Source organism: Ursus maritimus, unplaced genomic scaffold, assembly GCF_017311325.1.
Source record: "Ursus maritimus isolate PB19 unplaced genomic scaffold, ASM1731132v1 scaffold_3, whole genome shotgun sequence".
Taxonomy (NCBI): domain Eukaryota; kingdom Metazoa; phylum Chordata; class Mammalia; order Carnivora; family Ursidae; genus Ursus; species Ursus maritimus.
The window spans coordinates 49,441,027-49,457,000 of NW_024425563.1; the positions used below are offsets into that span (position 1 = coordinate 49,441,027).

Below are 15,974 nucleotides of genomic sequence, written 5' to 3' on the forward strand. Positions count from 1 at the left end.
TATTAGAACCAGAAAAATTTATAGTCTTTAATCTCATTTTCAAATTATACTCCAAGGAAATTTTCCAAAATCTTGAAAAACAATGTGTATGACAAAGCTTACATCATTGTTTTATAAAAACGAGTATTTGAAATTTATATGCCCAATAGACAAATGTCTATACAAACTATAGTACCTTAATAAAATAAATACATGAACACTGTCCTGTTCTGTAAATGTTTGTACAAAATAATACCAAATACAAAAGACAAAACTCAAATGCCCAGTTAACTGAGAGACAGTGCTATAAATTACATTAACTTAATAAATTAAATATATGGGCCCTGGTTTTTTTTATGTAAAGTGGACAAAATAAGTTGGCAGAAAAAAATGAAGCCAAAAATGCTTTGCATGCATGCATGCAAAGTTGGATGTTTCCTTTCCTTTAGCCCTCTGAAAGAGAAACATAACCATTTCTTTTATGCAAGGGAAAAAATGATTTTATTGTGAAGGCCTAACAATGGCTTTAATTAGTAACTGGTGAGCTCTAATTGTGGCAAGAAAGGATGGTGTCTTAGTCTGCCTGGGCTGCTAAACAAAATACCATAAACTACGTGGCTTACCAAAAACACTTCTCACAGTTCTAGAGGGTGGGAAGTCCTAGGTCATAGCACTGGCAGATTTGGTGTCTGCTTCCTCACTGACGGCCATCTTCTCACTGTAACCTCACATTGTGGAAGGGGCAAGGGATCTCTCTGGGGCCTCTTTTATGAGGGCACTAATACCATTCATGAGGGACCCACCTTCATGAACTAATCACCTCCCAAAGGTCCTACCTTCTAATAAGCTTAAGGGGTAGGATTTCAACATATGAATTTTAGGGGGACATAAACATGCACATCATAGCACATGGCTTGATATCAATTACTCTAAAGCCAAATATCTTTGGAAGGTGTCTACCAAGAGTTTGGCTAACCCTCAAATGCAAATCAACTCATTTAATGTGCCAACAGGCACATTTTAGACATAGTTTATCATGGAAAGTTCATAAGGAATTTCTAAGAAGTGTTTTGTTGAGTGTTCTCTTGATTTTTATGTTTCATGATCGTGTCATTTAATTACACCTCCTTTAAAACTATTCTGGGGGCACCAGGGTGGCTCAGCCATTAAGTGTCTGCCTTCGGCTCAGGTCATGATCCGCCCCGCACTGGGCTCCCTGCTGGACAGGAAGCCTGCTTCTTCCTCTCACACTCCACTTGTGTTCCCTCTCTCGCTATCTGTCTCTGTCAAAAAAAAAAAAAAAAAAAGTATATATATGTGTGTGTGTGTCTGTGTGTGTATATATACACACGATTCTGGACTACAATTATGAAATTTTTTCCAATCTCTATCTTAGAGCACTAGTTATATTAGTTATGTTAGGTATTATGGGATGCAAAAATTTACATGGTAAAATAATACTGGAGAAAACTAGGGGCAACAAAGCCAATCACATTACTTGATCACAGGATTCTCCATAGCCTTTAATATGAAACATTTGGGAATGTGAGGTAGAGGGAAGATACATAAACATTTCTCAAATTAATTTGATCCTTTTCTCGTAGAGGTTATCATCAGACTACCGTTGTGAAAAACTCCGGAAGATGCAAGTCTGCAGTATAGGAATTGGGGGTTTTAATTCCACATTTTCCCCTGGGTTGCAGGGACACAGAATTGTATTAGGATTATGGGCATTCACTCCACCCACCTCTATGCAGGAGTGACACAGCCTTCTCTTCACACACGGGTCTTAGTCACCTTCCTCAATACTCCTAAGAAGATGTCAGACCTACTCCTACCTCTCTGGTTATTAAAGCCTTACTAGGTGACAGCAAATAACCACCCTCCAAGTATGCTCATCATAAGCTCAATTTTGAAAAATATTTATGGAGTCCTCCAGGTTAAAATATATTGAGTCCATGCATCTAATCTCACTTACTCTAAAAAGCACATTAAAACTATGGTAAATTATTTTGGGTTTTTATTCTGTTTTTTGTTTGTTTTATCCTATACACAAAAGTATAAACCAGCCAGGCAAGACATCAGGACATTTTGGAAAGGAGATATAAATGAAAGATAGATCCTAACTGGCTGAAGACACTAAGAACTCTAAACTGGCAGTAGGGAAAACAGCCTGATTTACACACCAGACTTCTTAAAAGGTTTAGGAAATCAGTACCTAGAGCTTCTGGGTCTGGGAGTAAAGGCAGGGGGTGGGGCTGGAGTGAGAGGTTGCTAAATAAGGAAGACAACGAAAGCTAAGACACAGCTGGCTCCCTAGATCCTTTCCCTGCCCTGCCCCACTCCATAGTGTGAGGCAACTGCCTTCCCTCACCCTGGCAGAAGTCCAGAGGATAATTACCTGAAGAAAGTTTAAACAGGATTTCTGGCATGGAGAATACCAGGCATAGCTGAGAACTGGATGCTGTTCTGAAACCAGGAGGAGTAAGTACCTGTATCAGTCAGGTCCCAGCAGGAAACAGACCCTCAAAGGATTCCACTGAGAGGAGTTTAGTAAAGGAACAATTTACAAAAATGTGGGCAGGGTTAAGGGAACCTCCAATAGTGGGGCAGCCAGGAACCAGCAACAGCAAGAAGCCTTACCACTCCCAACCCTTTAGAAGAGGTGACAGTCCAGTGTTACCGTGCCTCCCACTGATATATCCAACCTGAAGCCAGACAGCAAGGAGGCTCAGGTGATGTAGTCCTTAGATTCCAATGTACTAAGGCAAAGAAAGGTAGAAAATGGATGTAGACAGGCAAGAAGAAAATAACCAGCACAGTGATCTTATAAATACCAACTCCTCGGTGCTGAGAGACGCAGCTCCTTCCACACTAGGCTACCAGAAAACTGACATACATCAACTCTCCAGGAGAAAGATAATTCACAGCTGGGGTTGAAGGCTACACACTGCCGTCTTATTCTCTTATTTTAGTTCTCATATTAAAAGTGTCCTTTTGGGGGGCGCCTGGGTGGCACAGTGGTTATGCGGCTGCCTTCGGCTCAGGCGTGATCCCGGCGTTACGGGATCGAGCCCCACATCAGGCTCTTCTGCTGTGAGCCTGCTTCTTCCTCTCCCACTCCCCCTGCTTGTGTTCCCTCTCTCGCTGGCTGTCTCTATCTCTGTCAAATAAATAAAATCTTAAAAAAAAAAAATCCCCATTAAAAAAAAAAAAGTGTCCTTTTGGGGGCGCCTGGATGGCTCAGTCATTAAACATCTGCCTTCAGCTCAGGTCATGATCCCAGGATCCTGGGATCGAGTCCTGCAAGGGTTCCTTGCTCAGTAGGGAGCCTACTTCTCTCTCTGCCTGCCACTCCCCCTGCTTGTGTGCTCTCTCTCTCTGAAAAATAAATAAAATCTTTAAAAAAAATTAAAAAACCAAAAGTATCCTTTTCACGGTCTACTTCCTGCCACGTTTTCCACATTTTTGTATTTTTTGTTGGTGATTTTACTGTTTAAGATGGTCCCCAAGCACAGTACTGAAGTGCTAATACTCCTAAGTGCAAGAAGTCTTTGATGTGCTTTACAGAGAAAATGTTAGATGTGCTTCATTCAGACATGAGTTCTTACACTTGACACCAAAAATGTGATACATTAAAGAAAAAATTGATGAAGTGGACTTCATCAAAACTTTAAAAATTTTGCTGTGTGAAAGAGCCTGTTAAGAGGATGAAAAGCTACACTACAGATTCGGAGAAAATATTTTGCAAACCACATTTCTAAAAAGGACAAACAACCAGAATATAAGATTAAGCAAGAACAAAGCTTGCTATCTACCTATGCATCCCCACCTTGTTACCCGACAAAAGATCTGACTAACACTTGTGACATAAGAACATTTCCAAAAATCACGGATACTAAAAAGATAGAAGATTTGTACTGGAGACAGCTGGCATTAAAACCCCAACATACACCTTACTGCAACCTGAACCATTACATTCCGTATGAGCGGTTTAAATCTGCCATACGCGACCAGTGTACTACGTTTTTCTGATTTATATGCTATAGTTCTTATGTATATATACTTTTTAATATTAATGTATACTTTTTTATTATATTAAAATGGTCTGACAATAAAAAGGCTGCTTATGGAATAACTGTTAGGTTAAACTTTACTTACAGGATGTTAAATCCTTAGAATTAAGGCTTCCCCCAGAAAAAGATTAATGGAAACATCAATTGCTTTTCAGACATGATAGTTGCTGCTTCAAAAGGTGGTTTTACACAAACACTACATTAAAAAAAAAAAAAAAACAAACTTTAGAACACAATGAAATACTTTTATTTTGGTATGCATCTATATCTCAGCATTTAGTGGTCCTGAACAGAAAAGTGGAAGAACCCAGCAATTTGCCAGGAAGTCAAGCCCACCAATTTCAGGAATCTGGTGTGCAAACTGAGTTCTTTCTTAATCTCTGCTGAGGATCATGAGAAACAGCAGCACCAAAACTAAAACATGCACCAAATTTAAGGTTCTTTTTGTTCCAGTTGTCAGACTGAACTAGACCCAAATGGATTACAAGATGACCAAATGAGAATGCTGTTTAAAACTTCTTCAAGTTCTAAAACCAAAAGCAATTACAGGAAAAGAAAACAATTCATTCAGAGGGATTGTGTGTGCTTACAAGTGTCTTCTGTGGTCTTTTCTCCCAGTTTAACCACCAAGAATTTTGAGAGCTGGCAGGTCAGAGGACTCCTGGTGACTGTACTTTTCACTTTATCAAAACCTGAGCTAAAAAACTGCCATCAGCTGATGATGACAGCAGAGCATGGGAGGGCAGAGGACCCAATATTCACTCCTAGGCTGGTGGAGAGTACATGTGGTTCCAAAACTAAATGAAGGAAGTCAGAAACTCTTTCCAACCTTACCTGATGGCTTCTGGGATTCTCCAGTCCTATTTGAGACCTCAGGTAATTGTATCTCTGTTCAAAGTTTGACTGCAAACACAGCCAGAACCAAAACCCAGCTAAGCTGCTTCCATAGAAGCTAAAGATAATAAATGTTTATCATACTATGTGCAGTTTAATTCAATGATCATAATTTTTATTTCTACAAGTTAGCTTTGGCTCTTTTTAAAATCTGCCTGGTTGTTTTGATAGTCTCTGTTCATTGCAAATGCTTTTGCTTTCTGCTTTGTCTGAATGTTTTAAATGTCATTTCATATTACACATTGAAAAGGTAAATAAAAATTATTTTCTCTATTTATAAAGGAAAATGACACCATTTCTCTTGTTTCCCCCTTCTAAGAGTATTTCCTGTGAAAATCCAAAAGCCAAAGTCCTCATTCTAGCCTTTAAGAATGTAAAAGATCTCTCCGAGGTCTGGGCTTTATCCCTTTTGGTATGTAAACACCTAGGAAGACAGAGCTTCACCTTAGGAGCTTAAAGTAGGTATAACTACTTGTTTCTCAGGAAAATAAGATTAATTACTCTTTTGGATGAGAACAACTAATTAAACAAATGGCTACCCCAATTCCTCAGTGAATTTAGGGTCAAAGAATGTGAAAAAACACTCAACCAAGAAGGATCTGGCCAAAAACTGTGAAGACAAGTCCTCCTACAGAAAACTGGTTACCATTAATCCAAATAATAAGCAATAATTGTGCTGCCAAAAGGGAATAGGCTACAATTGATCCTAAAGCGTCACATTTGTTACATGCTAGCTAAAAACAGCATGGTATAAAAACATTATAATTAATTTACCTGCATAAACTGTGTGAGATTTTATTCTGATTGGGTAGTTTCTTGTGGACTACTTATACACAACCACTTTATCGTGCTCAATAAAAAACAACTTTACTCTCATAATATAGTGAAGTGAGGAGACATCCCTTTCTTGGTAAGATTTTTACTTCCCCATTGATATCTAATAATTCCAACTCCTATGGCCCTTTGTGGGTGCAATTTTGCTCTTTGTTGCTTTTCATAATAATCTCATGCTTGGCATTTCTTAAGTGTGGGAATCCTGATGGCCTGGGTTAAAATATTCCTCTGCAGGTTTATGTTTGCTTCTGCCAGATGCCAGAACACACTGCTCATCCACAACTACTGTGTTAATTTTTCAGCTAGAGGTTTCCCAGACCATACGGGTAGAGTAAAATCAAACCCTAAAACTGCATGAGGGCTGACCTGCAGTTATGAATTCTCAGGGGATACTTTTTCCTTCCACTCGGTACCTAATGATATGGGAAACAAAAGCAAAAGAACAATTGCTGACTTTTCTTACTACCTACAGCCCATTGACAAGTCCTTGAAACATGCAGAGTGACAGTCCTCTAGGGACACAACTGCCTGGATGTTAATACTTTGCTAAGGGCAAAAGACAATCCTAGCTCAACCTGCCCTCCCCCAGGATCCTGTAAGTCTACTTAACATATAAAAATTCCTTTAGAAATTTCCCTTATCTCTAAACCCCCCAAGATACATGTTGGCAATCACCCCCTCCCCAAGCATATGACCCCACCGAAATACAGCTGAAGGGTCTCATGACTAAGGTTTTATTAGACGGCAATAAATGACCTTTTCCCAACAATAGCTAGCCCCCTTAAGGTCCTAGAAACCTTGCTTCCAAATTCCTTAGAGACTTACACTATCCCTAACCCCCTCCCCACTTGAAAGTATATAATGGGTCATTCCTCATGACCCCAGTGCAGTTCTTTCTGCCCATGGGTCCTGTCCCCTTGCTTTAATAAAACCACCTTTTTGCACCAAAGACGTCTCAAGAATTCTTTGTTGGCCATTGGCTTTGAACCCTAATGTTCTTTCCTACATCATCTAAGGCTAAGCCAGACAAGACTAACCTGGTTTTTCCCTTTGCCGGTGACCAGACTGTATCTTGGCCTTTGGATTCAAGTGTTTCAGCATTATGCAGGGGACTCAGCCAACCTTACCTCCTCACCCCCTTACTCTCACCTTTTATGAGATTTACTTTCGGTCTGCTGAGCTGCTGTTAAAGCCTAAAGTTCTTTTACTTCAGCAAGTCCCCAGGGTGGCCCTAGTCAGCTTAAGCTTACCACATTCATTTTCAGTTCTTGTTCCCCACCTCACCCCTGCCTCCAACCTGATTTCTCTTACTTTCTTGTGACCTTGTTAAATGTTTTGATCTGGGGGGAGGGTATCTTATTAGATCTTTTTCATCAGAAGAGTCTTTAAAAATATGGCATCCATTATGTTGGTGGAAGGAAATATCTAAGACATTTGCTTTATAGTAGCTATACCCCTTACCAGCCACTATCAAACCTATGGGATAAGATGGAGGTAGATGGAACAGATAGGACATAAAATAAAAAACACAATATTGCTGTTTTCAACTAATTTTCTCAAGTATCTTGAGTAAACTGTAAGTACTATGTGTCTCTTCCAAACTAGAATACACAGATATTATAAGACATAACTTATGGTATCTGCTTTACTAAAGAAATGTGCGAAGTGTTTACTTTTGCTGTTATTTCTTTTTCCTCATCTTCCCATTACTTTCAGTAACAAGATTCTTTATCCACAATGTCCTTAATTAAAACTATTAAGAACTTCTGCTTTCTATTCTCCCTTTCGTGGGAATAAATTATAAATGATGTCAATCAATTCACTTGGCCAAGTGATTAAATGCTACATCTGTATGATCTGCAGTATCAACACAATGCTGATACTCCCCATGAGTCAACTCCTCTACAAAGACTAGTAACTTCTGATATAACAAACACAACAGATTTTGATAGAACTATACCTATTTAAAGACCACATATTTCTTGGAGGGATATGGGTGAGAATATCAGTACTTGGCTTCCAAAGCACAGGCTAAATTGGAAAGGTGTTGCAACGCTTGGTCTTTTAAAAATTTGATTAGCCAAATAAGCCTACCTCCGGAGTACACCTGAATGCTCACTATCTTGGTCACTTCCAAAAGCCACAGAAGGTCTTGAATAAGTGTGATTTCTGCTCTTTCACAGCATGCTTTTGTGGCAGTACTGTGTGCAGTTAGAGAGAAGAGAACTGGAAGTCAGGACACACAAAATATTTAAAATAATCCAGTTATATACAGAGATGGGTGGTCTAGAGCAGATATCATAGTACCAGTGATTTGGAAGGGGTGTAAGGCAATCTAGTTATCTATTGCTTAAACTGGGGGCAGGATCAAGATTGCTAGAGAGAAGGAGTCCTCAATTATTTATTCAAGGTACATAATACACATTCAATAAACATTTGACTGAATGAATATGGCAGTGTTAGAATATGAGGAGGAAAAATTCATTCACAACTTGGGGGCTGAATCAGAGGGACAAGGGAGTCAGAAGCAACTTGCCAGTGGAATTGAGCATATCTGGAAAGGGAGCTAGTTGTGGAGGAGACGCCTAGGTTGGACGAGATGCAAATCCTCTCTAGATTTCCAACACTTTTCTAACCACGTAAAGATGTTTCTTCCTAATGTTGCCTACACATCCTCCTTGTTCCGTACAGAAACGCAAGGGAGAGACCGGTGTCGGCACAAAAGCCGGCAGGTGGGGGCCAGAGCTACAATCCAGTTTCTGCCGCAGCTGCAGCACCTTCCCCATTCCCCAGTCTTGCGGCGTCCATCAAGGCGAGATTTGAAACATGACTTAAAGTATCAGAGTGAAGGCGAAACAAGAACACGTCAGGAGCTCGGGTCCAACTTAACAATTCCTGGTTCCCGGCTATGCTTTTTGGGTGCGGCTGGCGCCAGCCTTGGAATCCACGACAGAGACTGGGTAAAGGTCGCCAGCTGAAGGCACGGTAGCCAGGAGACCTCTACGTGCGTCAGAGTTGTGGCGTTCCCCTCCGGGCAGGCAAAACGCCCCCCTCAAAGAGCATTACGTCAACGAGCACAAGAGCAGTTACCTTAGCAGGATAACGCCCTCCATCCACCACGCGACTCCGCTCCACCCTCCCCTCGGCTACACGCATGCACACAACGGCAGAACGGTGATGTCAGCCCTTCCCAGCACCGCCTCGTTGTCGTACATCCAATGGCCTGTCGTAACTGCCGGCAAGAGAGCAGAAGGACACCCGCGCGGCACACCCTACCCTGCTAGCCGGCATACGCGCAGGTCGTTGGCGCAGGCCCTGGAGACTGAAGCCAATGAGGCGCGGTGGCGTTACTACGTACCACGCGGCGTAGCCGCACGTCCCGCCGCGAGGGAACGGAGAGAGTTCGGTTGCACCAACACCGGTACTTAGGTGCGGACCGGCGTGCCCTTGGATTTAGAGAGCGGGACGTCCGGCTTGCGAGCGGGCACCTTCGTTTCGCGCGCGACGAAAGAGCGGTGAGCGCGCGGCGCGGAGGCCGAAGCGGGAGGGAAGCCGAGCCACGGGTGCGCGCGACTGCGTTGAAGGGTGCGCGGGCAGGCAGAGGCCAGCGCGCGGGTTCCGCGGGTGGGCCCACGCAGGGCCGGCAGGGCGGAGAGTAACGACCCCCGCCTGTGGCCAGCTAGAGCCCGGTGGGCCACGGCTTAAGATGGGGCGGAACCCCAACTAACTGGGGGAATGGACTCGGTCAGGGTCCTGAAAGTCCGGAGGAGACTTGGCAGCAATACGACTGAGACCCAGGCTCTCGTAGTCGGGGCTGAGGGGCTGTGGAAGTGACAGGACTTGCCGAGATGACGGCGGGAATGTGAGGGACGGCGCGTAGCGCCTCACGTTTTCCTTCAGAGGGAGCAAAAACTGATGCTCCTCCAAAAAGGGGTCATTTTTCTTCTGGGTCACCTGTCGCTTTTCCCCTTAACGTGCCTAGGCATCTCGGGAAGGTAGGTTTCAAGAAAGGTAGGTTGAAACCGGCTTGTTTGGGTGACCTCGTGGTTGCCTCCTGAGAACTCAGACTGGAGGATGGGGGCCCTGGGAGACCTCGCAGCCCGCCACTGCCCTCCCACCCACACAGCAAAGCAGTTTGTAGTGACCTGCCGGGCTGAATCAAGCACGACTTTTATTTTTTAAATGTATTCTGACTTCTCAGAGAAGTGATTCAATTTGTAGTATGAATAAATGATTAGGCTTTCTTAAAGGTTGAAATTTTGGTAGTTTTGGTTTATTGTAATCATGGTTTTCAACTTACTCAGATCTGTGACTTTTTGTGACCTTGACCTCAACTCTTGAAACCGTTTTGAACTAGGTTCCCACTTTGCTTACTTGGGGTTTAATTCCCTCAGTTAAACACACGTAGATGCGTATTTAAGGAAGTTCTCCTTCCAACTAGTGGTTTTGGTACTAAAGAGTGTTGCCAAGTGTACTGAGTAAAAACCAGGATTTCACCCTGGTACTTGTATCCTAGATTTGGAGTGGATTAGTAATTACATCACTAGAGTGACCACTGTTTTGTTTCTGTTGGATTTTTACATGGAGGAAAAGGGTAATAAATTGAGTCTTTCATTTTTAGATTTAAAAATGGGTGATGTTGAGAAGGGCAAGAAGATTTTTGTTCAGAAGTGTGCCCAGTGCCATACCGTGGAAAAGGGAGGCAAGCACAAGACTGGGCCAAATCTCCATGGTTTATTTGGCCGAAAGACAGGTCAGGCCCCTGGATTTTCTTACACGGATGCCAACAAGAACAAAGGTAAGGGGCTGGGGGCAGTTTTGAAATAACAGAAGCACAAATTGCATGTATATAACCAATGGTAGGCCCTTTATCAGGAGTGTGAAATACTTAACAATACATCCCTCCTTGTTTAGGCATCACCTGGGGAGAGGAGACACTGATGGAGTATTTGGAGAATCCCAAGAAGTACATCCCTGGAACAAAAATGATCTTCGCTGGCATTAAGAAGACAGGGGAAAGAGCAGACTTGATAGCTTATCTCAAAAAAGCTACTAAGGAGTAATAATTGGCCATTGCCTTATTTATTGCAAAACAAAAATGTGTCATGACTTTTTTTTATGTGTACCGTATTTAAATTGATCTCATACACCAGAATTTGGATCATGAATGGCTGATAGAATATTTCTTTTGGACAGTCCTGATTTAAATAAGATTGGCTTGTGGTTAAGTGAGTATGATCAGCTTTTGAACTCTGATAGTAATTCTGGTTCAGCAAGTGCTATCACTGTTTTCCCCTTCTAAAAATATGATTGGAATTGATTAGTAATGTTCAGCTTTTGACAGAGATGGTAAATGCTATCTCTAAACTTAGATTGGTTTTATATTTAGATACATATAACTGGTTATATTAATATATTTAAATACTGAGGAAACCCCTTCACTGTCTCAGAACCATCAAGACTCAACTGTGTTTCAAGTTGTGTTCGTTAGCCTGTTAAAGGCAAGGGTTGAAGATAAGCTGGCAGTGTCCATTTTATCATTTTGGTCTTAACTATGCCAATTTAATTAAATTCCCTGCATCTAAAATGTTGCCTTTTGCTTAATGAAAGGCATTTTAGTGTGTTTATGTATAATATTAAAGAATATTTAACACTTCTCACATTTTATAGATGATCTGTAAGGTCAGATGCTTTTAAAATTCAGTGTGACGAAATACAGCGGCAGACTTGGCTGGTGAATTCTCTACTAAGTCAGACTAAATTATAATTTAGGATTGTCTTCTAAACAGCTATTCAAAGACACAGCTGTGGAAATACCATATGTGTATGATTGGTAATGGTGCTTTTGCCAACTCGTTAGAAGGGTTAAAATAGAGGAGATATATCATCAGCACAAATTTGTAAATTATGTGATAAGGCTTAAGATGATTAAAAACAAAATCACAGATCATGATTTTTCTAATGTGCTTGATTTAATGACTGATGCCAAAATTTTGAGTGAAACAGTTGTAAGTACTTGTGGAGCAGTGTTACTAGTCACAGTACTGGATTGTGTTTACTTAGTCCTCTAGGAAACCCTGAACTAGAACAATACCTTCAGTAATTCATCCTTCAGAGTTTCCTCAGCCAGAATAAACACTGGAGTGTTTATGCCAAATGTGGATAGAATAACGTGCTTCTAGTCATGTTTTGGGGTATATGACTGTATAATTTGTGTACTGAGTTATTTCATTCACGGTCTATGCCATAAGATTTAGAGTAGGCCCTGGAAGTTTTATGGAGATGGTGAAATTCGCAGTGAAGGAAATCTGGTGGTGATGAGAGCCACCTCTGGGACAAGGAGACTGGGAAGAGGCTTTGTCAGTGGTTTCAAAGGTGGTGGGGTGTTAGATAGCCTGTTAAGGCCTGACAAAGCAATTTGTAACTTGTGAATCTTTCACTCATCAGGGAAATGTAAGCAAACAAGTCAGGAAACATGCAGAAGCAATTTGAGAAAGCCTGCTGTAATTCAGAGGAAAAGCCTTTGTAACAGAACTTGGTAACTGCAGAAGTTAGTGGTATTCAGAGACAGTACAGCAATTTAGCTTATAAGAACTCTAGATCATCATGGGAAGACATGGGGGCTAGGGAGTTGATCTACTTCTGTGCTTCCTGCATCAACTAAAACCTGTGTTGACAGAGATCATTACTAAGTACCTGCTGTGTTCTAGGCAGGTTCTACTTGTTACGTGCCCCTTGTGATTTATATATAACAAGTGATCCCACAGTTAACTCAAAAGTGAATTTCCAGCTGTGAAGTATATGTGCTGTCTTATAAAAAGGACAGGGACACCTGGGTGGCTCAGTTGGTTAAACATCTGTCTTTGGCTCATCAGGATCCCAAGGTCCGGGGAACAGAGTCCCTGCTTGGCAGGGAGCCTCCTTCTCCATCTCCCTCTGCCCCTCCCCTGATCATGGGAGCTCATGTGTGCTCTCTCTGACAAAATCTTAAGAAAGGACAAAAAAAAAACACTGTCTAACCCATGTCTTCCTTTCTTTTGCTCCATTATAGGTGGCTTGGTGCTATCACAAGTGAGTCAGGTTTTTAAGGAATGTTTCTTCCAAGTGCCACCTACACTCTGGATTTTGCCTAGAACAGCACTGTCCAATAGAATTTTCTGTGATGATGGATTGTACTTGGGCTGTCCAATACAGTAGCCACTAATCACATTTGGCGGTTAAGTCCTTGAATTATGGTTAAACTTACATAACCATAAATGGCTACGTTATAAGATTGCTGTTGAGCATTAACATTTGTGAAAGCACTTAACTGATGACTACTGGAATACTTCTCATTTTATATCCATGTCAAATTCCTTGGAAGTCATAGTGAAAAATTACCTCTTCCAAGTTTAGCAGTGATCAATTGTCATATCTAGTGTTCTTTTGTATTCTCAATTAGCTCTGATGATCTCTAGAACTTTGACACCCTTGACTGCTCTTACTCTAATCTCCCTTGGTTTAAGTAGTTTCACAATGTGGAATAAAACACAGGCGTCATAGAACCTTTGCACATGTAGCTGTAATCTGTTGCTAACTCAAATACATATTTTCACATGACCTTTTGGCCAAATTCTAGCCCTAAAACTCAGATTGCTTTATAAAGTTCATTCACTTCTCAGCTTATCTTCACTAGCTCATAAGGTGTATGGAACAAGTATCGTTCTTATTTTCTATCTGAACAGGCTCACAGAGGTTGTTGCTGTTAAAGGTGACACAGGCATTTCCTTGGAGTAATATCACATGAACTGACCCTGGCTTTTTACACTGCCTTCTAAAACTCCATATAAACCAGGTCATCTATTAGCCTCTTTACAGAACCCACACTTCCTTTTCTTAGGAAAGACTGCGTTCTCCAGGGGCACCTGGGTAGCCCAGTCGGTTAAGCTTCTGCCTTTGGCGTAGGTCATGATCCCAGAGTCCTGGGACTGAGTCCTGCATCTGGCTCCTTGCTCAGTGGAGAGTCTGCTTCTCCTTCTGACGTTTCCCCTTCGTGTTTTGTCTGTCTCTCTCAAATAAATAAAATCTTAAAAAAGAAGGGAAAAAAAAGACTTCATTTTCCAGGCCTCAGAACCTCTGCAGACCTCGCAGGTGGAGCCTGCTTTCCTTTCACACTGTCCACAACAGAGGCCATTGTGATCTTGGCATCTTCCAGACCGTTACTCTTCCTCTCAGGCAGAACTACCTGTGTGAGATTCATGACATTTCTGTGGACCCTTCTCTGTTTTCTGTACTCTTGGACCTTCACTACATTAACTGAGCATTTACGTACTCTGTTCCAACTCTTAAGAAAAATACTGGTAATAATTACGTACAAGTGAGTGAGTGACCTGTCCTTAATGCCACTATAACCTCAAAATTTTTTACTTGATTGTAACTCTCCTGGTTGCAACTTAAACTTGTCATTGCTCCAGAACTACTTCACTTCCGAAATTTGAAATCCCATTATACAGCTTCATACTCTGATCTCTCTCTCTCTCAATCTCTGATCTATTTCCTTGGACTCAAAAAATTCCAGTCCCTGATCATTCCCTTGTTGCTTGCCTTCCTCAGCCAACTTCTCAGTGTATCTTTTCCATCACTGCATTGCCTCCACCCTCTGACTTTGTCACCTGTGTTGCTTTTTGTGGCATCTGCTTTACGCACACCCAGCCTGGGAGCAGCCCAGCTATCTGCTTTCTCCACTTCCACATCTAATCTGAGCATTACTGGAGAAAATCACACACACCTGCCAATTGGCAGCACTGTTGTAAACCTCTGATTCAACTGAACCAGCAGGCACCCAGCACAACTATCCTTACATAACCATTCTTTCCCTGTCTTCCTCGTGGTTAATTTATAAAATCATGCTCCTCAAGCTTCTCTCTCCCTTCTCCCCTGTTCTCACAGTAGATGGATGACCTTGCCTCCCATTTCAGATATGAGTTCTCTACTTCCTGACTACAAGGAAGTGTTTTGTTGTCTCCTATCCCCCACCTTCAACAGTTTTCTTCATTCAGATATGGTTCAGAATGTTCAGTTTATCAACAGGAGCTCCAGATGTTATACTTACTCCAGCATGGTCAATGTAACACCCAATTCCCAACCCTCTATCTTCTGCCTCCTCTCCCATAGGAGTTTGAAGAGCTAAATGCTTGTTTCATTTCAGTGTGGGAGCTTCACTTTGGGACCCATATTCCAACAGAACAATTACACTAAGTTCTGGAAATTATAGCTTTTCTTACTCAGTTTAATGAAATTGTAGGTTGGCATGGGTAATACATCTGGACCAAGAGATAAAAAAATCTTTAAAATTTGGGGAGGATAGGGAAAATCTATAGGTTTTCTAAGTCACCTGCTCTGAGTTGGAGCGTGTCATATTGTCAGATGAAACTTTACTTCTGATGAGTGTTGGAGGAGGACAGCCCAAAGATCTGTACCCTCTGCTGACGCTGCCTAATGGGATCCTACGGAGTAACACTTCTGTGCCTTAAGTTAACCCATCTGTAAATTGACATTACTTACAATAGCCCTAAGGGTTGTAAGGATAAAGTGAGAATGTGCTTAGCATGTTGCCTGGCACTCTACACACTCAAATGATAGCTAATTTTGAACTGGGTGGGCAGTACAATTTGTTAAATTAATAGCTGGGCAGATTGCACGTGAGGGAGACCAAGAGGACTCCTAACTGAAATGGTGTTACGGAAGAGAAGTGCCTGGAATTAGAGATTTGTATCCATGACTCCAGTCCGTAATTCTAGTAACTCACCCGGTGATAACATTAGTGACCAGGACCAAGAATTGAAGTGCAACATCCATCAATTCCATTTACCTTGAGCCTTTTGGAGGGAAGTCTGAGAAGGATTAAATGGGCACCTAATTTTCATACATTTGTGTGTTTAGTCTTCCCAGCAATCTAACAAAGACAAAGTTGTTAATACCCTACTTACTGGGATTATGCCAGTCTGCCAACTTCTGAATCTTTAAAGGTAATTTCAACAAGAAAGGAGACAAATCAAGATGGGACCATGTGCATTAAAGGCAGCTTTCCGTTAAGCATCTGACTCGGTTTCAGCTCAGGTCATGATCTCTTGGTCCTGGGATTGAGCCCTACCCAGGTTGGTCTCCACGCTAAGCACAGATCTCTCTCCCTCTCCCTTCTACTAACTCTCT

General features: G+C 41.8%; 1 protein-coding gene and 1 long non-coding RNA gene across 6 annotated transcripts in view; one reads left to right on the forward strand and one right to left on the reverse strand.

Moving 5' to 3' along the window:
* Nucleotides 1-9,039, reverse strand: part of LOC103658906 — a 53,945-nt gene extending 44,906 nt beyond the window's left edge. For 2 of the 4 annotated variants that reach the window (XR_567330.2, XR_567327.2), the window contains exon 1: nt 8,874-9,039. This is a non-coding gene — a long non-coding RNA (uncharacterized LOC103658906). Of the gene's footprint in view, nt 1-4,140; nt 4,252-7,877; nt 7,897-8,873 lie in introns of those variants that run through there. The other 2 variants (XR_567328.2, XR_567329.2) reach the window with 2 other exon arrangements.
* Nucleotides 9,040-9,151: 112 nt separating this feature from the next.
* LOC103658902 (cytochrome c) lies at nt 9,152-11,733 on the forward strand. 2 transcript variants are annotated; one of them, XM_008686411.2, is made up of 3 exons: nt 9,152-9,298; nt 10,405-10,581; nt 10,698-11,733. In XM_008686411.2, exons 2-3 carry the CDS (start codon nt 10,413-10,415, stop codon nt 10,844-10,846), a joined length of 318 nt encoding a protein of 105 aa, XP_008684633.1. In that variant the 5' UTR covers nt 9,152-9,298; nt 10,405-10,412; the 3' UTR covers nt 10,847-11,733. The 2 variants fall into 2 exon arrangements, with proteins under 2 accessions (XP_008684633.1, XP_008684634.1); XM_008686412.2 differs by having other exon boundaries at nt 9,219-9,346.
* The last annotated feature ends 4,241 nt before the right edge of the window (nt 11,734-15,974 follow it).

Coding starts and splice junctions, on each gene's coding strand:
- LOC103658902 (XM_008686411.2), top strand. CDS start 10,413: ATGGGTGATGTTGAGAAGGGCAAGAAGATTTTTGTTCAGAAGTGTGCC. Junction 10,582..10,697: donor GGATGCCAACAAGAACAAAG/GTAAGGGGCTGG, acceptor CTCCTTGTTTAG/GCATCACCTGGGGAGAGGAG.